General features: G+C 36.5%; 1 protein-coding gene across 2 annotated transcripts; it reads right to left on the bottom strand.

Moving 5' to 3' along the window:
* Positions 1-259: 259 nt before the first annotated feature.
* On the bottom strand, positions 260-23,978 carry LOC144445627 (uncharacterized). 2 transcript variants are annotated; one of them, XM_078135247.1, is made up of 8 exons: positions 23,795-23,978; positions 21,088-21,323; positions 14,899-15,043; positions 5,326-5,520; positions 3,838-3,983; positions 3,447-3,534; positions 2,928-3,080; positions 260-2,093 (listed from the first exon to the last, which is right to left on the bottom strand). In XM_078135247.1, exons 2-8 carry the CDS (start codon positions 21,310-21,312, stop codon positions 595-597), a joined length of 2,451 nt encoding a protein of 816 aa, XP_077991373.1. In that variant the 5' UTR covers positions 21,313-21,323; positions 23,795-23,978; the 3' UTR covers positions 260-594. The 2 variants fall into 2 exon arrangements, with proteins under 2 accessions (XP_077991373.1, XP_077991372.1); XM_078135246.1 differs by lacking the exon at positions 23,795-23,978 and adding an exon at positions 21,822-21,916.

The following is a 23,978-nucleotide window of genomic DNA, read 5'->3' on the forward strand; positions in this document are numbered from 1 at the left end:
CCACTGTGAACTGCAATTTGTCTTGCAAAATTTTTCAATTCACGTATTTTTACAGATACAGAAAACATATTAGATGAAATTCGTTCACGCGTAATTTATCATGCGTAGTGAAGGTTTAAGGTAAAAGTATTCTTTGCTCAAACATTGACATTCTCTCTCTCTCTCTCTCTCTCTCTCTCTCTCTCTCTCTCTCTCTCTCTCTCTCTCTCTCTCTCTCTCTCTCTCTCATATCACATAATCACTAGTCTAAATATTGCACATCTGCGGCCAGTCAATTAATTCAGAGAAAGTTGTACTGTTTTTTCGTATTTCTTTGCATATATATTGCAACTAAACAAATAATCTAGCTATTTTCTTTAAAAAGAGACAAATTCATAATCTATACTGTACACTATCGAATTTACTTACACCATCTGGTTAACGTCAGTCAAATCATTCTTTCTAAACAGTGTCTCCAGAAAAATTGTTCGTTTGCCTACGATCTATACGATAGCTGTACAATGTCTTGGGCGAAATTCAAGTTAATACGACTTAATTCTCAATAACGCCCATAACGGAAAATAACAACATGTGCTAAGGCACAAATGTTTTTGTTTAGAAAAGTGACCTATTATACAAAATTCCTGAGTTGCCATGGGAATAATTCAGAGCCTGGGACATTAGCAACCTGCTAGATTCCCCCATCGAGTCGGCGGCTGCCGCAGCACTGTACCAGTCGGCGTATTGCATGCTCGGGTAGTCGTAGTGAGCGGAGAATGGCATGGGACTTAGAGGGGTGTGTTCACCATGGTGATAGTTCTGGGTGGCTAGTCGGGCGTGGTTTCTCCAGTGGTCAGATTCATACCAAGAAGCGAAATCATACTGGTTATTAGACTTGTAATGGTCGTAGCCGTACTGGTTCATATCCTGTTGCATAAACTGGGCTCGCGATTTATTGAAGGTGTCCGTGTACACGTGAAATTCGTGTTTTAATGTTGACAGGGGCTTATCATTCATATTATTGTTGTTGCCAAGGTACATAGAAACGAGAAGATCGATGTAGGTGCCGTTATCTTCATCCTGGCCGTAACCATGACTACTGGATGTAAGTTGACTTAGAGTTGGTCCTTGTTGTGGCATTTCTGGTGTACCCCTGGAGTAGCTCTGACTGACGTTTGTCAGTTCACTAAATACTTGGTCATTACCAGTCGGTGGTGATGTAGGTGCGTGCTCTTTACTGCAAATCAAAGAAGAAACGCCAGACGATGATGTCACAGGGTGCGCACTATTTGAGGAAGATACTGCTTTCAAAATGCTGCTGGAATAACTTGGTGGGGGCGGTGGTGGTGGAGTGGTGGCGCTGTTTGGCGTGTCGTCAGGCGGGCATTCTCTTTGGGATGATGGAATCGTCGGCGAGAAGGCAGAATTTGTTGATTTCAAAGATATGGTTGGCTCAGGTTCATGCGTGGTTCCACGCACATCGAAGAAGTCGAGCAAAGACGGGAGATCACCGGAAGTGTTATCATTAAGTTTTTGTGCTGCTGCCGACACGGAGTCTGATGGGAAGCTTTTTGTACTGGTAGTAGTGTGGGTGTTTTGACAATCCATACTTTCGCGAAGAGCGCCTGTTCTGCTCAGATCGTGAACTATATCTTCTCCATTGCCGATGTCTGAATCTGACAAGGTTCTCAAACGTTTTGGAGGTACACTGGCGGAGTGACAAACCAATGGGGGCGCTTTTCTCTTAGGGGGACTCAGTTGTCCAAACGTCGAGTCTTCAGCTCCATGCTCGTAATATTCTCTGCGACTGTCTGTTGGTTTGTCAGTGTCGAAAAAGTCAGAGAGTTGGCCATCGGCTAGTTTGTTTGTTTTATCTTTCATTTCTTTCATCATCTGTCGACGTTTCAGCATGTTCTGCAATAATGGAATGGTGCCCTTCTTGCCGTTGGCGTCGCTGCGGTCGTTTTCACGGTTGGCAATACCGGACTTCTGAAAATATGTACTGGGGCGACCAAAATCCACGTCTTCAACGCTGTTGCTATAGTAACTGTAGTCAACTGGGGTGTGAGTGTTTCCATTGTAATAGCTTTCGGTAGAATACTGACCGTTGACGCCTGTTGAGAAATAAGACATATTGTGTCACATGATCGTCATGTATAAGCTTACTCCTAACAACAGTTTCCGTAGTGTCGAATTGATAAACTCATAATTGTTGCAATAGGGCATAGTTCTGAAAAGATCCTTCCAATCCCCTCTCTACAGTATTCAACAACAGACGTATTTCTCAGAGTAGTATACACCATACCCCGGTAGTTAAAACCAATCGCTTTAAATTGTATCATCAACCGTATCTCTGTTGCTAACAACAACCACAATCGTTCTCTTATTGGGATTCTTTTAATAAAAGGAGTGTTATTTATTTCTTAATTCTGTTTTGTGATTTTGTGAGCTGTCATTTTAATTTCCCCTGGTTTCATGAATAAAGTAGTTATGACTCTGGTGTTCCAAGCGCCATTTTTACTGCAAAATACCTCAAAATTCTGTCATTTGTAGTCGATGAGAATACATGCACGTGATAATTATCTCTAAATATATAATTTGCAACTAAAAAAATTTGCAAAATTATTATCACTTTTGACGTTATTCAAAATAAGTACATATTTGGGTATCTATGTCAAACCTCAGCCAACATTGTAAGACTACCAGTTTCTTTTGAAGAGAAACTAAAATCAGCAATGAGACAAAAATAAATGCCGAGGGTTGGAAAAATGACTCATTCTAAGAACCACATAATTCAATATCTGTTGTGATTCATATTGCTTCTATACACGAAAGTACATCTGAACAAGCCAGAATAACAGAGACAGTACGTCATATCTTCCACAAATATTCTGAAAAATCATTATGCATAAAAGGGTCAAAGGTTAAGTGACGTCATTGTTTCTCACCGTGAGTGTCGTGTGATGACCCCGGGTAGATAGATGACATGCCGTAGGTGTACATATCATTGGATGACTGATACCACTGTTCAAGACTGGGGTTAGAGTGAAATACTTGCTGTCCGTTTGTTCCGTAGGCGAACGAGGCTGAACGTCCAGCATCTGTTCAAAAAAAAAAAATAAACAGCTTGGTAAACATGTTGTCTTTTTTATGTAATTGTAAATAAATCGTATTTATTAAAAAACTTTCTACAATCTAGCTTAATTAAGTTCTAACAGGGAAGAATGTTTTGAAAAACGAAACATGATTTTTTTTCAGATTTTTTTAATTTTTCAAAACAATTTCTTGCACGTCTTTTGGCTCAAATATTGTTGCCTTTTTCTTTTACATTTAGAAATCAACACTTGATGACTTAGTTGATACTGAATCAGTTTTATTCGATTTCAGCCCATTTCTCAGATGTGTACGCAATGGATTATAATTCAAATCTTTGTCAAAGTCTTTGAGGGAACCAATCCGAGGCTTACCATCACTTCCCCCAACCAGGTTCTGTGCTTCGCGGAGCTGCCTAGCGATGCGGTCCACTCTGCTGAAAGACTTGTGAATATGAACTCCCTAGGCAAGGAAAAAGAAATGGAAGATTATTTGAATGTGCCCACTAGTCAACTAAGAAGGTCAAATCTACCTCAAAGCGACCCCTGACTTTTAAAATATCATGGAAAAAAATTGACTGACATTCTTTTGATATTTGACCGCCTAGTATTTTATTACTTATTACTTTTTTTTTGTCAATGTATATATTTCTAACAAAAATTACAGTTTGCGAAGAATTACAGTAATTGGTCCCAACACCTGGCCTTTTGTGAATATTAATTCAGTATGACGTCACAAAGTATATAATCGTCTGCCAATACTTACAATTTTTTTGCATATTTCTTTCGGTCTTTCATGGCGGTGTGTCCTGTGATATTCCAAGAGCGCCATCTTTGCTGACGACGTTGTCTTGACTACATCTGGCCGAGGGTGGTCATGGTAACCCTTCGACTGGAAGATTATGACGCTCTCTACAAAATAAAACCATGAGCTTATTTGAAAATTTTTTAATTATTTCGACATGTGCAACGATAATATCACGTTTGAAAATCCCCCATTTTGGTGTTATTTTTTTTTAACTATTGGCGCTTAAAGTATAGTAGGACGTTCAATTGATGGATATTGAATTATTGTTTTTCTTCTATTTTCTGACTACAGAACATTTCATTTGTCATTCTTGTTTAAACACTTGAAATTAGCAAATTTGGTGACAGCACTACTTTATTGTTTACTCTTGGTAATAAAATATTAGTAGATATTTTAGTCTGTATAATCCACATGCAAACAAATTATTCATGGCGGCAATCTTGGTACTCGTAAGTCATTAATTTTTGCCGATTTAGACTCAAAGTTTGACTGTTGAATTTATGAATTAAACGTAAGAACATAAAATTGTAATTGGTCGCATTCGTTTCAGAATATGATCAGATGGACTGGTGGCGCGAGTTTGATTTTGACGACAGAGCGTGTGCGGCGGGAGTTTTTCTTTGAACGACAATGCGCATACGATCGATTGTGACGCTCACCAATGCCACTTCTCTCTAACATGTTTGCCGACTTAAGCTCCTAAAGGAGTAAGCAAACAGACTACCGTATGGGCATGCGCTCCTCATGAGAGGCCAAAATAAACGCAGAATCGCCATCATGATAAACTCACAATAGAGTAAGAGCGATGCAAGAGGAATTAATAACGCGTTTTGCTATTTTACAAACGTAATGTAAACACAGTTTGTCAATAAAATATGGTCAGGCGAGAATAACTTTTGTCTGTCATCTAGAAAAACACTCAGCCGTTGCCATGTAACTGCAATTTTTACGTCGTTATGTAAATATAGTAGCATTTAGCAACCTGTTGAGCCTTCAAGCAACATTGCATGTTCTATTTTCTTCCGTTATCAAAAGTTTATTCTTTAGGACTTCTGCATTTTTGTTATCATAATAATATAGACAAGTAAATTCAAATTTTCGATTTTAGACTTATCGTCACTCGGTACTTTTAATATTTCATCTTTTCATTCTTTCATGTCAAACTGTACGACGAAGTATAAATTATTTGACTGTTAATTCAATTATCTTGTCCAATTTATAATTAAAATAATATAAAAAAATTCTACACCAACGTTTGAATGAGTTTTATGATTTAAACTAGGAATCTTACTCTGTTTAATACCGTGTTTTTATATTTATATGCATGACGGGTACATATTGAGGTCATATGGTTTTCTGTCAGTGAGAAATGGAAAAATGAATGTTAGATAGTGATAGAAAGTCCTAAGGATGCAATATTAGTTGATAAGCAGTGCACTGACTTACCCATTGGTCGCCAGAAATGTGTCACTGGGTAGCCCCCTTTTCCCGCGCACAGTAAGTGCATGAGATGCCCATCGCATTCCGGATTGGTACATTTCTTTTCCCCTTGCTTCTTCCTAGCTCTGTCTGACGTAGCAGGTCTAACTGTAACAATCTCGCCTTCAGGGCCAACACAGCGTTTACTGCATACAAATACACCTGCAATATGGAATAGAACGAAAAATAAGTGTAAAACTACAGTGTCTCACACAAGTTTGCTGTATGATAACCGTGTAACCATTCTCAGCTAGCTGCACCGTGGGTTTGAGTAGTTTTGGCGGGAATATTGTGAAACTATATATTGTCAGACTTGAGCTAAGCATCGTTTTCTTTTTACCTAATTTTGAAGACCATACAATATGGTCCTATAAATCCTCCTGCAAACCCAGCTTAATTACCCAGCTTAATTAAGACAAGAAGGCCAAGTACGTCGTATCCGCGAGGCAAATACAATACTTGTACGGTTTGTGCACTACAACGGCTATAGTCTTTTGTGCAATATTTGTCCCCGTTGTCTCGGCGCAAAATTATCGGCGCGAAATAATCTGTCGTGCACATAAATCTGAACGTCAGGAAAGAGTGAAATGAACATTTCAAGCACTGTTACACAATTTTAAATGACTCTTTTAATATCCTTTCTAATGCTTAATCGTGTTTATGGCTTTCCCTTTTATCCCGGCGATTAGTTCATAGGAATGGCGTTATTTATTTTCTTTTGATTTCAACAAAAAATCGAAAAACGAATTACCTTTGGATATGAGCTTTCCGCTATAAATCGTTAGAATTTGATCGATACGGGCGTCAACTGGGTCGTAAAAAACACGCGCAAAGAACGGTAGTCACGCGATGCTGTGATCGACATAGGTATCTTACATGAAGGCGGGAAAAGTATCCTTCATGTACACGAATATTGATAATAGTTCTTTTTTCATGAAATTAAAAGATTCGACAACGGATGATTACTTGCCGAAGAAAATATCGATTTTTGACAATTTTCCTTGACTAATTTTCTCAGTTTTGTTGCAGTTTATTAATTATGAAATGTCCATGTTTTCTATTATGCTAATACCATGATCTTAGGGTCGGTGACCCGGATGTCGCTGTCATTATCCTCCAACCTGTCTTAGTGAGACCTCAGACCACTAACAAATAAGCACGTTGTAGTTAGACACGCTCTACACATGAGTTTAGAATTTTTACCACGATCATCTCCTCAATTGCCTCCATTATCCTCACAACAAAGTGCTTTTCAGTGACTCGTACATTGAATCAACGTACTGTTTCATGACAAGTTATTTACTAAGAAAGAGGTTCCAGTAGCCTATTCAGCATCTGGTTGGGCTGTCGTGTTCAAACTCATCTACTTTCAGAAGCCTTTCCTTAAAACCAACATTAACGACTTAAAAACTTAAAATGAAGTCCTTCAGACAAAACAGTATACGTGCGTGGTGTCCATGTGTTCAATTGATCAACGATAACGCACCACGCGAGATATCGCGATATTTTTCGAGACCCACCTGTTGATTCTGATTGTCGCCTGATTAATGAGCCAATTAATTGAATCATTCTCTCTATTTTAACCTTTGACCCGCTGTCTCTAATATTTTGAAGGAGATATTGTGCCGAGATTCAACACAGCGTGATGCACTGCTTAAAGTTGTTTTGATCAAATGTCGGACATATCAATGTGACAGTGAATACTGAGAAAACAAAATTGAAGCTTTCCCCAAATCTTTAAAGTCATTTGGACATCTGGATATACACGATGGCGCTTTCTGTGCCAAAGGCAAAATTAAGAACTTTGCGGTAAACTGCGACGTGCACACCGTGATATATTAGTGAAATGACATATGTACATTCAATGTATAATGAACGGTTCTTCGTTTTCCTAGAATACCTGCCCCGAAGGGTGTGATGCCTACTAGAGTGTTCCATGCCACAGTCTGTGCACGCGGGGAAACCACAGTACCGTCTAATGCTTCAGTGAATATGATCAAACGTTCTTCACAAACATAATACAGTATATTAAAATTGAAATTCTGTGAATAACATGTATTTCTACACGAGGTACACATAAAACTTATACTGCTAAATGATAGAAACCCATCGCAGTGAACTTTTCTAGGATAGGAATACCTCTTGAACTTAGGATCGGAATTAAACTTTTACTGAGAAAAAAAAATGTTGACAGAGCTATAGAAAAAAATGGCCTAAAATAAAGGAATGGTCCTATGTATTCCTTATGGCTCCGTTTATAAGATAACATTAATGTGAGAACCTGGGATTAAAACTCTGGACTTTAAATAATACGGTAACGAAAATAATAATACTAGCTAAATATTAAATAGACTCGAATTGGCGTCTTTAATACCTCTTTTGAATTCCCTAAATGGTTTATCACCATTTTAAACTGTTTTCAAGGTCAAAGGATTGTTTTTTTCTTGGTTTGTTGAAATTGATACTATTTTGGTAAGGCCTAATGAAAAATTGTGTGGTTCCAATTACGCTAAATTTAGAATAGGCCAGGGTTAGGTAGATTTTTTATTTTATTTTTTATTTTTCTGTGTGAGTGTCTAGTTCAGGTTTTCCATTATTTTCCAAATGGTCTCTGTGTTGTTTATTTCTTCTCATCAGATGTACAGTCATTACAGATTGGAAGAATAGTTTTATATTGTCTTTTTAAGTTGGTGTCAGTTTCCGCATCCACTATTTCCCGTGAGACTTTATATTATTTTGTCTCGAATACGTAAAAAAAAGTTTAGGGTCGGTAGTGAAAGTTAGGTGGGACAGTGTAACCGGAACCAAATAAATATTGTTTATAATTAGGCCTAAGTACAAAAGAGCATCTTGGCTGCATGTGTGTACTAAACGTCCAAGGCTGATTTTGTCCGGTTTTCTAGTTTGAATATTGCAATTAAATGAACGGAGTATGTCTTACTCGTTTGAACGTTACCTCGCCGAAGTGTTTTTGTTCTACAATACGGCGCTCACAGATATGTTGAATAAGGCACAGTGTACTTTGCCCTTTTCGAATTTTCGAATTTTCTTTTTGCCACCGTACCGTCCCGTCCCATACGTCGAACACCACCTTTAGTATTAGGTACCGGGATGGAGAGGTAGCAATGTGGTCATAACGTAAATACACACAAGTTTTTTAGAGCGAATGCTGTTTGGTTTCTAATTTCTTGTGTTCTGCACTCATCACACGCGCCAGGGTATTGTTTCTCCTGTCATCGGCATAAATGATCAATAGCATGGTCTCTTCATTCTCAATTGTTAAGCCAACATCCGTTGAACGCATTTCTACCACGCATCGACGATCACGTATAGATAGAGTTACATACCATACTGCTGAACGGTTCTTCGCTGCTGTAAGGACCCGCTTCTTTTACCCCGATGTACTAAATTTGGTTTTCATATTTTTAGCTATCCTTTTAATTTTCAATAACGCCATAAGTCATGGAAGACCATGGGGAATAACGGTTCATCTTCCCATGGCCAAAACACATACCCCGAGGTACATTTTTTATCGTTTTTTTTAAAGAATTCTAAATAAAGGCGTGTATGCCAATTGACGTTAATGTTGACTTTCTTCAGCGTCATACCCCTGCCTTCCTAACATTAAGACAACGAAATCGTAATCAAATGAAATCTTTATTTTTTTCCATCCAAGAAAATGTCACTGTGTAGTCTTATTTGTAAAGTTCACTATTGGTGTAATGGCGCGATACTGGTATCCCTTCTTCAGGTGTGTCATTCCCCAAGGAAGCAATTTCAATGCCTACTTGATGGTGTTAAATGCCTTTTAAGTTACACACCACCTACATCTGTACGTGCGTGGTTGATCAAACGAACAAAATAAACAAATAGCAGTAAATGATTAGCTGTTCGGTATGCATTTACATTTATGAGTTTGTTCAACCATTTTTAGACCATGTTTAACTGTAGGTCAACCGAGACTGGCACCAAATCAGCAAATTAAATTTCACTTTGAGACACAATACATATAGCGTATATGCAGATACAGTGAACTCCTGGTATTTCATAGGAATAGAGGCACTTTGGAGGAAGCTAAATTAATTATTTTAAAACTGAATGTAATATTTCAGAGACCACGATTTAAAAAGTGAAGTGGGACAAACATGTTATTTTCATTTGGGATGGGGAGTTGGCTTTACAAGTTATAATTATGAAAACTTCAGACCACTAAAAAAATGGTCTGAGTGAAAACATAATCATAGGTCTACCCAAATACTATATTATCCACAAAGGACTGCTTTTATTAATTTTTTCGCGGATGAGAATGATTAATTGAAGTAATCGATATCCGGTTTTGTTTTCGACTATCTAACCATGTGGTTGAATCAAGCGTAGGCCATTTGGCGGTGAAAGTGCGGGCATACCCTGACTACTCATCCTTCGGCCACACACACCAATCATCATCATCACGTGTTGGAAATGCTGGAAAAAAGCGCGGGTAAACCTATCCTTTGAGAGCCTTTGACGTCTATCATAAAATTGCAGTAGCCTATTCGCTGGAGTAACTCATTCATCCCCTGATAGTGAAAGATGCACGGTGAAGTCAGCGACGTGGCCATGTTGCGTTACACATTTCAGAACGCTAGACATCTTTGGAATTCAAAATACATACCTACAAATAGACTACGGGTATATTCCGCTTTTCTGGCTTATTTACATATTTTGTCAGTAGCTTAAACCACAGAGTTGTAAATATATGTTTTATTTTGCGAGTGGAATATCTACCATAATCTTTCTTTCCCTTCTTTTCCTTATATCCGTGGGCAACCTCGTGAATAAGTCGCTGATCGAATAGCATAACGATGCACTTGAGTATTCGGAAGCTTGCTCCATTTTCGATTTGTCGCCATATTTATTGTTGATAAATTTAAGTTGAATTTCGAATTTTGAAGGCATTGTCGAGCGCCATTAAAACAACGAACGACATCTCTTCAGGAAAATGTTGCCGAAAGCCGGTTTAGCACTCGATCAATCGCTGTGGATTTTCGTTAATAATCGTTTTGACGATTTTTGTGATAGAGTTTGCAAATTATTCGGTATGCATATTAGAGGTTCAACCACAGAGAAGGAAGTCAATACATTGCCTTCCTTGTCTGTGGTTCAACTAATTCTCAGCTCTTGTATTTTTTTCATCCTATGTCAAAAATGCACTTTTGTATTCGGTCAGAACACATGTAATCAACTATGTTGAAGCCTACGTTTTCCCGCCAAAAAGATGTGTGGTGAAAGTTGTTGTCCTTGGGTAAATTTTTTGCTCATTGCAATTTTATTTTAGATTGTCTTATTAATGCCGATAAGTGATTGTCTTTATAACAAATTTTCATTTAAATAAAGCGAGTATTTGCTTTTACTCCGGACAACCAACAAAAGTAGTGCAGGGTTATGCCTATAGTACGTGAGCTATAGTGGCCGTCGTCGGTTACATAATTAAAGGTGGAGAAAACTTCGTCGTAGGAAAACACTTCTGTTTAATCAACTAAAGTTTGCCGGTACAAACTAGCAATAAAGACGGAATTAATGTTCATTTCCCAGTATTTAGCTTCAATAAGAATGATAATATTTGTTTTCGTCTGGAATATTTCGTTCCTTTTTTGTGCGAGAACAATATGGCGGACCAATTATGTATGCAAGCCACGTTGATCAGACTGACTGCCCCATTTGATCAACTGTTCGAACGCTGACAATCCGACCACATAGATAACACGTGGCTGTGTATAAAATAAGTGTTTTCGCTCCAACTGGTATATCATTGTTGGCTTCTTTTATTCTTTTCTATTCCCACTTTACCAACTTTTCTTCTTTTTATTCGTAAAATCTTTTTAAACGTTTGGTTTGTTTTCGATCCTCACGTGATCTCTTAATTTTACACCATGGTGTCGGAAATCATTGACTAGTAGACTCAATAACAAGCATCCTTCGTCGGTCTGGTTTGAGTCATAGATATCGTTCACTCATCAAACAGGACAAATATAAACAAATGATTCAAATCTTCAAACTAACAAAAAATAAAAACAAGTTCCCCATTGAGCGCGGCCTTTTTAAATGCTCTAATTCTGTACAAGAATGCAAGGTCACACAACAAGATAATAGTTTCAACGACTTAGTCTCCTAAAAGCCTCATATTTTGATATCAAATTACATCATATGATATTACTAAAAAACAATTTGCACCCATGGGAGTAAAACGAAAACCCAGCACAACTAAAAAAAATGCAATTATCACTTTATTACATTAATGTATCTTTCAAGTTTTCAACAATTGTTTTGGCCACTACTTCGCCATAGTATGCTTATCACGTTCTTGAAGAAAAATATTAATTTTAAGAAACATAAGTTCTTGTATCTTGGGCAATGAAGACCTAAATTTAGAGAGTGCCTTGGAATGAAGATTAGCATTCAAGTCACGTGCTCCACCCACCCAGTGGTACACCCCTGGCTACTTTAACTTTAACTCGTAATTTTTTTTTATAAAAAAACTAGCAGCCCAATCTGCGAAGGGGGATTGAGATTAGTTTTAACATATAGATTATTTTTATTCTAAACGTTCTCAAGTATTATTTAATTTTTCCCTTCATTAAATTTGCAAGTTGAAAATTGAATGTTTACGGTCTATTTTAGATCTCCAATTAATTAACCGATAAGTCACCATAATTAATACAACTGGTACGATGAATACGATTACTTTGAGCACCTCATTTTGGTTCATTAATTTCAAAATTGATGAACACGAATAATATCATTTATGAATTTCCTTCACCTTATTTCATCAAAATGAAATGAAACTTTTGTAGTATTTTTTCATTCTGGTCTTTGTTAGGAACAGAAGGGCTGGTGAGGAAGTAAAGTAGGCACAAAAATAGAACTGGCAAACGAATGTAACCATGTAACTGTTTTGATACATTTCATATTCAAATTTCACCAACCCTCATCTTTCTGAATTGACCCGTGCAATTTAGCTATTCTTGAAATCGACTACCTGTAGAATTTGTAACAACGCCTTATGAATATTCATATATGCAAATACAATAGTGTTCGAACGCGATCCGCGACGTTTGTCAGCGAAGGCCGCTTACCAACTACAAAATATAATACAGTTAAATATTTTGTTTACAATTTCGCAATATCGTCTCTTTTGTTTAAAAAAAAATGACCTGGGAATTTTTCATTGAAAAATGGAATAAGGTGCGAATCATTTTTATACAAATATGTTATCATCTTTTTGCATGAATTTGATACTTTCATTAGAAAAGATAAAATTTAGCAATCGCAGGAAAACAATTCAAATTTTAATCGGGTGAAAAAGGTAATATTTTCATAGGATAAACAAGTATAAATGAATCAGAGAGTTACAACCTGCATATTTTAAATCAAACAGTTAACGAACTTTCAATGGTACCACTGATGCCCGCGTTCTTGTTGGGGCAAACAGAAACGAAGATTTCATACAAAATTATGGCGGTAGTTAGGACGCAGACGACCAAATGTAAACTTGTTTGCTAAATGATAAAAAAAAATGGCGGTCGCTGCAATGCTTTGTAATTTGCACAGAGGTTCTATTGACTCTAGCGAACGTATTTACAATTTCAAAGGAAAGACACAGAAAGAGTAACTGGAGGCTTGATAGGGTCAATTTGTCAACGCACGCAGTTTTGGGCAGCCGCGATGTTTGCCGGACAAGGAACAAACCGGAGACATGGAGACCCACGGTATTTTTCAAAATACAGCTCGATCTGTCAGGCACTTGTTTATTTATTTTCATATCACTACAACCCTGATTATTCTGTGCAGCCATTTTTTTTTAAATTCTAATGAATCTCAATCGGTCTTCGTTGTGCGCAAGAAGATTTCTAACTTAGTGTGGTTTTTGTATTTGTAAATTAAATGGTCTGAGGACCAACGATTTGAAAATCAACAGTATCACAAGTAATAACAATATTATAGAACAAACGTGAATCGACATAAAATATCAAGAACTGTACATCAATATTCGATCTTCTAATTTGTAATAAAATAAATATATAAATAAGTATTAGTGACAATGGATGACTAATTACTCGATAAATAACTGATACAAAGTTGACAGAATAGCGCCTTACAACATGTTAATTTAAACATAATTATGGAATTTTAACATTTAACACAACGATAAAATTATAACAAGACAACATTATAACATCACACAATGACATTGATAACATTGTAACATAACATAACTTGATAACATTGTAACATGAACGTTATAACATAACATAACATTACACAACATAACATAACTTGATAACATTATATCATGATAGCTGAACGTTATAACATGATAATGACATAACATTACATTACATTACATAAAAACATAACTTGATAACATTGAAACATGATAACATACATATAATAACATTACGCTTATAGCATAACATAACATGATAACATTATAGCAGAACATGATATAACATTATAACATGAAAACATAATAGCATACTAACTTAACATTGAAACATATAGCATGCATATAATAACATTATAGCATAACATAATATGATAACATTACAGCAGAACATGATAAAATGACAACTTCATAACATGATAACATTACAGCAGAACATGATAACATGACAACTCCATAACATGATAACATTACAGCAGAACATGATAACATGACAACTTCATAACATGATAACATTACAGCAGAACATGATAACATGACAACTTCATAACATGATAACATGACAACTTCATAACATGATAACATTACAGCAGAACATGATAACATGACAACTTCATAACATGATAACATGACAACTTCATAACATGATAACATTACAGCAGAACATGATAACATGACAACTTCATAACATGGTAACATGACAACTTCATAACATGATAACATGACAACTTCATAACATGATAACATTACAGCAGAACATGATAACATGACAACTTCATAACATGATAACATGACAACTTCATAACATGATAACATTACAGCAGAACATGATAACATGACAACTTCATAACATGATAACATGACAACTTCATAACATGATAACATGACAACTTCATAACATGATAACATTACAGCAGAACATGATAACATGACAACTTCATAACATGATAACATGACAACTTCATAACATGATAACATGACAACTTCATAACATGATAACATGACAACTTCATAACATGATAACATGACAACTTCATAACATGATAACATGACAACTTCATAACATGATAACATGACAACTTCATAACATGATAACATGACAACTTCATAACATGATAACATTACAGCAGAACATGGTAACATGACAACTTCATAACATGGTAACATGACAACTTCATAACATGATAACATGACAACTTCATAACATGATAACATTACAGCAGAACATGGTAACATGACAACTTCATAACATGGTAACATGACAACTTCATAACATGATAACATTACAGCAGAACATGATAACATGACAACTTCATAACATGATAACATCATCTTACCGAGACATGACTTTTTGAGGACTTTCTTGTTGTGGTTATTGGTGTTCCTCATGGCCCAACCACTCAAATGTTTTCGTGCGTCCTGATCTTTGGGGGAATATCTGAGAGTGACATCTCCATCGACCCATTCCAAAAAATCGTCGAACTAGAACCAAACAGAAGAATTGAACAATAAGTGCAACTACACGCTAATTAATTTGTGACGTTATTAATATTTTGATTAGTGATACTCTATTGAGTGAGGTGGTCTTTTCAAATTGAAGTGCTCGATACGGTAATTAACTTTGAATACAGTAATTTGACCCGAACCGTTCCTGTACCTACCCATGTTAACGATACGCGGCTATTTTATTTCGAAATCAGTACATGAAGCACAAACAAACTCACTCACTCACTCACTCACCCATTCACTCATTCATTCACTCACTCACTCACTCACTCACTCACTCACTCACTCACTCACTCAGTCGGTAACTTACACCCATCAACCCGATTTCAAGATTACTGACAAAAGATCTGCAGTACTACCAATTTTGTGATAACTATAAATGTGTGCATTTGTTTATTTGTTACTGAATGAGTTTCATTATTATTTATTATTCTCAAATCTTGCATTTTAATAATTTAGTTACACTGTTACGTCTGTCTCTTCTCGGAAAAAGTTATATTTTGATATTTTTATCTCAGCGTGTTTTGTCATCAATGTCACGTCGCGACAGTGTTTCAGTGAAGCCTTTTTTTAATCACTGGTATATTCTATCCGTTGATAAAACATAAGGTATGAAAGAAATTGCATCAAAAAAGCTCGTGACGTCACATACTTATCAGTGAAAAGCGTTTGGACGAAAAAAAAAGATGGTTTGGCGACCGACTCAGAGAAGTCAATTTGTACGTGACCGGGCGACAAATGACACAGCTCAATCAGGAGTATTCTTCTGTTTCATTACTAAGCCTATATCCTTACAAAAGTTGGTCTATTCAGCAAAATTGAATCAGTCTACCCCCAATAAAACAACTCAATCACTAGTTATTTCGACCCCAGTGTTTGGGTCATTTGATAAATTCAGCTTATGTGCTTCTTTGCAAGTAATAATACTCTGGCCAACAATGAGTCGCTTGGAAGGTTTTTGTACCGCCACGTGTGTAGGGGTGATTAACGCGTCTCGTCAATGGGGAATTTCAGGTTGCCCTACGAACATATAAATCCTCGGGAAGAAAGGTTGCGCCGACATAATTATAACCGTGTATTGTTCTTTGCGCAATATGTATGGTAGACCTTAGGAAGAGGGAACAGATAACCGTTCCTTAATCATAGCAACCCCCCGTTCAACCATATGCTTAATATGAACATAACAACGCATGCGCCACGAATCGATGGATTTGTCACCCGTTTCGGCGATCGCTGCAGAGCGTTGCGAAACACTACATCGACTTAAATTGTTGAAAATTGGCAACGTTTTCAGCAACCTAGACCGAAACAGATGCACAGTTGGAGGAATGTTGAAAATCTCACTGATTAATTGAGCTTAGAGGGGTTTAATTACGGGCACGTGTGCAGAATTAAATACTTTTCGAAGTGTACTTGGTAATCCTCACTAACCGATTTGTATTGACAGCAGTGTTTATAATTCAATTACTGTGAAGGAGACGTCTATTTCACCCATATCCGAATAAATTATGTGTCCTTAAGCTCAATTTTAGCTATTATATGTTTTTCTTGTTCTTTCGTTTTTTAAGTATCTTTCTGAATATTTTACGAGTAACTGGGCATTGTAGGTAGAAAAATTAACGATGGCTGGCTGTGAGTCATCAACTAAAACATACTGGTTTGTCAGCGCATCCATCTCCCGCGTAAGCAACTTTTTTTGAATTTTTTGACGTATAACTAACCTTGAATTTAACGATTGCTACATTTTCAAAAAAACATCGCCAAAAATTGCAGGGGAAAAAAATTGCATTATGGTAAAATTGTATGTCATCGTGACTCAGAGTATAGATGACAAATTTTGGCGCCATCATGATTAGTCATGGTATCGGTGATGCGTCGAATTCTGACGTCATTATTAATCACACGATATTTTCGATGACGTTTACCCTGTACTAAAGAAAGCACACAATTACCGTTTTGAAAAACAATATATATGACAGCGAAAATAGAGATGACAAAACAAGAGAGTGTGATTTGTGACGATGTGATCGATATTTATAGATATGACAACGACAACAAATCCCTTTTCTCCGTCGGAGTCCTTACTTTTCACCAACAGATAACAATACTTTGAGTACAGCAATGGTACTTTAGTCTGAGGTTAGGTGTAATTTTTCTCGAACCATAAATTTCGTGAACAACGCTAAATCGGCTCCAATATCTAAATTATTTAGGAAGAATATTGATTACTATTTATCTGTCACAGAGCAGCAAATATCTCATCTATATTCTCTCGTTTAGTTCAGCCTATCGCCAGAAATAACTTCCCATTGTTTAGATGTCTGAATTTTCCTTATATTTAGATTCAGCGAAATATGTAAAATCTCATCGGTTACAAGTTTTTTCCCAAACAAATTGCACCAAATTCTCCAAACGTCTAACATTCTATTAATTCCATTTTAGACTAGAATCACGAGAATAGTTACCATTTTGTAATTAATATCAAAATTCTGGTTCAAATTAACTGATTATATTCATATTTTTATAAAAATGAATTTTGCATAATTCGGTGGTTGTACTTAGTAGTGAGGGTGATCAATAAAACATTGATTAAAACTGTATGCGTACGCCTCCAGGCATCTCTAAGTAATTACTGCCTTAAAATCTAACGCCTTTTTTTCTTCTTTTTTCATCACATCATATCATATCAAAATTACACACGGTTTTCGAAGCAATTAAAATACTTCACTTTTCAATGAATTTCAAGTAGACAACGAAGTCATCTTGTACCGTGTCAACATTAGAGACACAAATTTGCCGCCGTGCCATCCGCCTCTGTTGTTCATTGACTACTCAGTCTACTGTTTTCACAATATACGGGCTTGTGTAATTGGTTCTTGCGTTCCTTAAACGGTGTTTTTAAATGACACTTTGTGCGACAAAGTGATATGCGCTTTCCTCAATTTCCTCTCAATCGAAAATGATTTGCAGTGCATTTTTTTCTGCTTCAATAAACGACTGCACAGGGTAATAATACTGTGAGCGAATACACCGGGAGTTTGGGGTTAATTGGCAGGAAAGTTCTGATAATCATACATGATAATGCGTGTTATAAATGTGTATGAACATACCAAAGTCAACCAAAGTCAACTTCCTGGGTCCTATCATGAAGCATATCGCTAACGTGGTTTTTTTTGACGGAATGATGTAATAATAGTGTAGTAAAGTACGTACAGCAAACAAATCATCAATTTTGGGGTCAGCAGTTTATCTCATTAGCCCCTCAAATCGAAATCCCTCAAATCGAAATCTCCCCAAATCGAACTCCCCTCAAATCGAGTACAGTGATAGCAATAATTTCTTGCTTCGATATATTTATATCTTAACTTCAAGACGTGTTTTCTCTATTTACTCTAAGAAATACGGAGACCTATTAAATATATATGTTCATCTATTTCAGCAGAATATATTTCGTTTCAATCTGTTTCGCGTGACTGTAGTTTCTAAAGGTGCTCGTAAAACGGTTGTCATGGTAACAACTCATTAATTTCAGTCATGTAGATAGTGTCTTTTCGTTGTTTACCACGACACTAAATATAGGTAAAGTGTACAACCAACAGTTAGTAGCAACTCCATAGATAACGCATACAGCCAGCACGGGGAATCAGTTTTACAACAACAAGAATGACCCTAACAAAAATTCGGTACCTGTTGATGAAAAATAAATTAATATTCGGAACGTTGCTTTCTAGTCGTATTGTTTCCTCATTCTGGGCATAGTACAGGGGTCAAATTGAATCCATCTCGGCTTAAACATCTGTTTGCTTGCGACAAGTTGGTGGTAGGTAGATAGTCGCTACCTAATCTGCCAATTTTATATTTAACATTTGTGATTTTGAAATCTAGTATAAATTATAGACTTTCATTAGTGTTTTCACTCAGATTTATCATGTTAAAGCAACTTAATTGATATAATGTATTCGAAAGCTGAAGTTGATATTGGTACACCCGTCCTGTGAAATTGAGTTACTTGAAATGGCTAAAACAAATTACACATTTTGTGCAATTGTTTTCTGTGGTTTTATGGTTATTAATATTTTGATATAATATCAGCTTGTGTTTCTACTTGCCTTCGGCTTTTGTTCTTATTTGAAAGAATGTACTCTGGTCACTATTGCATGCTCCCATTTCTATCTCGCACCCCCCCCCCCCGTCTCTCTCTGTCTCTTTGTCTCTGTGTTTGTCTCTCTGTCTCTCTCTCTCTCTGTCTCTGTCTCTCTCTGTCTCTCTCTCTCTCTCTCTCTCTCTCTCTCTCTCTCTCTCTCTCTCTCTCTCTCTCTCTCTCTCTCTCTCTCTCTCTCTCTCTCTCTCTCTCTCTCTCTCTCTCTCTCTCTCCAATGAATAGGAAATGCACTTATTTTGTTTTAATTACATTGCGTTTTTCAACGTAGCCGGTATCAAATATAAAAGTTAAATTACCGTTGTTATTTAAGATACATACAATGATGTATGTGAGCGTAAGCTATGGAGAAGTAACAATAGTGTGACAAATAGTTATTTAATTGACTTGAATAATTATTTACATTCATGGAAAGGGTCAATTATATTAGCGTTTCTCGGGTGGTTACTGAGTTTTTTCCCTTTTTCACATACCATTCTCAGGTCAGCTGAACTGCTCAGCACAATAAGACTCATTTCAAATGACAAGCCAGTTAAAATCTAGTCTATCAATAATAATGTAAATTAGACACGTTGCACAGCTTGAATGTTACAAACTTGTTGTCGCTCTTACAGTACTGACTTGAGTCACGATCGATATTCCGCACGGTTGGTTTGTGAGGAGTAACTTCAGTTTTTATTCTCACTGTCCTTTTTAAGCCACACTCTTTCATGATTTCTAATTTCTTAAATGGGAGTATGTCACAGCCCGTACTGAAATTACGCCGTGACCAGTCTTGCTGGTTGTTGGAGAAAGAGCGCAATTAAGACCGCTGCATTGTCCGAAAACAAATCGTGATGAACAAACTACCCCGGCGACACGCGTACGCGTGCACAAGCCTGGATACATTCGGTATTATCAATATGTAAGCACTTGTGTCGAGTAAGACCGGTCGTGAGTTCTCATGGTATCACGCGTGATGATCACTTCGTGACTGGGGCAAACCGGTTCCTCTTTACACGTACCTTTTCTTTACATGTACTTCAGTCTTTACACGTACTGTGTGTTTAGAGGAATAGTCCTATACATTACAATTAGATCAAATATGACCGTCCTGGACTTCACACGTGATACCAAACTCAAAACTGTAGGCGGCACGATTTAACTGTGTCGTGCGTAACCCATCTCAATAAAAACGACATTTAAAAGATAATAAGGAACCAATTGTATTTTCAAAATAATTTTTACCATCGGCACCATCTTATAATTTATGCTGTCTAAAATTAAAATAATGTACAAGCAAAAACTAATAATTTCCTCTAATATTTCCGATGAAATTCGATGATTTCAATAGTTCAAAACAAAATATAATAACAAAAAAAAAGTTGTTCAAATTTGAAGATAAGACATAAGACAACGCAGACGATTATTAATTGAAATAATATTTGTTTTCGACAAAATGGTTGAGAAGAAATTTAACTTGAACAATTTTTGGAGCATTTTTATCTAAAATAATGAGTATTTTGACAAAATAATTAGCGGGGAAACAGTTCGCAGACATGATTTTTAATATTAAGTGATATTGTTTTGCAACATAATTGATAAAAAAAAAACTATTGTTGGAGAATTATTATCTAAAGTTTTCGACAAAATACTAGTAATTGGCGGGGAAAACAGTTCACAGACGATTTTCGCGGGGAAACAGTTCGCAGACGATTTTCATCCGGCAAAAGTGGTTATTTTACAAAATGTTTGATGGAAAAACTGTTCTTGGAGGATTATTATCTAAAGTGACAAGTTTTAGACGAAACATTAAAAATTGGCGGGAAATGAGCACGCAGACGATTTTGATAACAAACTTTTTAAACACATTTTAACTCACCTTGTCATACTTGTGCTTCTTGTGTTTCTTGAAGTCATCTTTGTGGTGCTTCCTCAATTTCATCGTCAGGTTGTCGTCGTCGTTAGTTGTTGACGACGACATTCTCTCTGTCACCACGTCTATCAGAGGAGTTGACGCTGTCGACAAATTTGATGCCGTCATTGAGGAGGTTTCGCTGCTTGCAGCACTGCTCATCGTTGTTATCAGTGGTAGGGGTTCCATCATTTGCTTGTTGTCTGAGGAAATAAATCCGTAATCCGCGTTCAAATATTCCATGTTGTCGAAGAATTGCACCACAAAAAAATATTTCGCAAAACAGGCACCAAACGATTAAAACCTGGATGGACTGATTTGAAATGATTCGCTAAAATTGAAAACTACACAGATTATGTGTCTCGTCAACGAATCGAAGCCCTGTTTAACACATTGATCTCCCGGCTTCGTCTACGATTTATGAAAGTCAAACATGATTTGAACAGTTTGTTATTGACTTGTGTCTGTTATACAGCGCAGCCAGCAAAAGTTGCAACCAAACAGACTCGTTAAATTCTAAGCAATGAACGTTGATGAGGATACGGGTATGCCTGCCAATTTTCATCGAAATGCTGCCGGTTAGTTATCAACGTAACGAATTTGACAGTATTGAACTAAATATTTACATTGAAAAAGAATGGAAAATCTACAAAAGCAGTGAGATTAAAAGAAATAATGGAGAAAAGATTAGTTGTTGGTACCTGAAGCCAATTTTCTTAGATCGCAGAACCTGAAACGTTTACAAGAGATCATGCACTCGAATTTTCACTCGGCGCAATCTAACGCAACTCCTACTGTTTACCCTTCGTCAGAACCTGGCTGTCTGCCTAACTTATCTACTGTCAGCGTCCTTTATATAGACGCTCTCAGTATTTAAAGATTGCGATTCAATGTATTTTTACAAAGCTGCCGACAACAATGAATATTCTGACACAAGAAAAGGGGCGATTAACACATTGTTGAAAGAAGCCCGCACGCGCCGAATCAAGTTAACCACACCCCGAGTGACCGTGCCGAGTTTCCTCAAATATGTTAAAGTGTGTCTTCAACATTAAGCACAATAGCGTTTTTGTTTCAGATGTTAAAACGGGACTATAATACCAAAACGGATCTTCTGTCGGCAAAAAAATATCCGACGAATACAACGCTCTCTAAGGGCTGGTTCGATGAGCCGAATAGTTGTTTGGCGTTACATGTTGTAAATAAACACACAAGGGAATATGTAAACCTGCTAACATATCACTAATCTCTCTTTTTTAATGTTTTATATATCAAACATGTTCAGAGTGTCAAGTCATAATTTGAGAGTAGAAACTGGACGTTTTGAAAACACCAGTAGAACAAGAAGAATGTGTGAACGGTGTAATTTACAGCAACTGGAAAATGAACTCCATTTTTGTCTTGTATGCCCAGCTTATCACGAGTCAAGAAAGAAATTCCTATCATCCTTTTACTACGAATTCCCGACAATAACAAAATTCAAATCACTTCTGTGTTCACATACACAAAATCTCCATACTTTGATGAATTTGTCCAAATTCCTGTTTTATAGTTTCAAAATGAGAAATAATATAGTACTTGAATCTGACGGTAATTCTGTTACTTCTATTTTGTCGTTTTGAGGCACACTTAACGTAGCCGGCAGATTATTCTTTTTCTATATGTTGTCTTTTCACTTTGACGATATGTATTAAGGGCCGGTGGCCTAAATTACGGAATAAATCATATCATTATCATATCAAACGAAAAAAAAACCGATATAGTTTCAAGTCAGATATACTTTCATAATCTAAAATCCGCAAATATTCACAATTATTGCCACGACATTGGTAGCTTTTTATATTAGAGTACGCAAGAATTCTGTATAAATGATTTGTTGCCGTAAGTGGGCATTTGTTTAGCACTACTGAATAAGCGAAAGGTGTTCTTTCGCGTTCCCTTCTATTTACATAATCGTTACCGTATACTCTTAAAAACAGGATAAGTCAGAACAAAGATAATCGCACCAACCAACAGCGCCTTGTGTCCATGTACGTAAAACCATTCCAATGCCAGATTTCGTCGGCAATAACCTCTTGAGACCGTTTTGCAAAATCATAATTGAATTGTCAACATCCGATCGCTGTCCGCCGTTGACAGCGTCATAGCCCATCGTGTTAAAAAATAACAACATCGATTATTGTCCGTTGTTAATTCTGTTTTTGTTGTTTATTTTTATCATCTTGTTTACGAGTATCTATGTATTATTTATGTATTTTGTTTTATTTATTTATTTATTTATTTATTTATTTATTTATATATTTATTCTCATATATGAAAACAAATTCTTCTTGATGGTTTGATTGGCGTTTTAATTCCTGTGCACAATTTTTTCCCGCCTGAAAATCAGCAGACGATACGTTGTAGTTCCATTCGCAAATATTGGAAGGATGTGCTTTGATAAGTCGTAATCTAAGTCATGATCTCTCTGTATTGCTGGTGGAAAGGCAAAAATAAAGGTGCCATGTATTCCTAGGAAAATATACAACGTGATGATTGCGATGGTAGGGAAAAATTCATACTTTACCCTGTACGGTATAGACCTACTCGTAGCTAGCGACGACCAGACCGAGAAAGTAACACGGTCCGTTTTTGCCATCACACGAATCGATTGAATTAAGAAGTACAAACTTACCCTAAAATATTGTCTGCTATTCCTCTATCGCTATAATACGATTCCAACAGGTTGGATGACAGTGAAAACGATTAAAACCAAGTTGTCAAGAAGTTAAGAGTCCGTTAGAATATTAACACAGTTGGGAATTGAGACGCGATATATGGTTGGCAGGCTGGCTGTTGAGCCTTGTGAACGATCCCTC

This window comes from Glandiceps talaboti, chromosome 14, assembly GCF_964340395.1.
Source record: "Glandiceps talaboti chromosome 14, keGlaTala1.1, whole genome shotgun sequence".
Lineage (NCBI taxonomy): Eukaryota > Metazoa > Hemichordata > Enteropneusta > Spengelidae > Glandiceps > Glandiceps talaboti.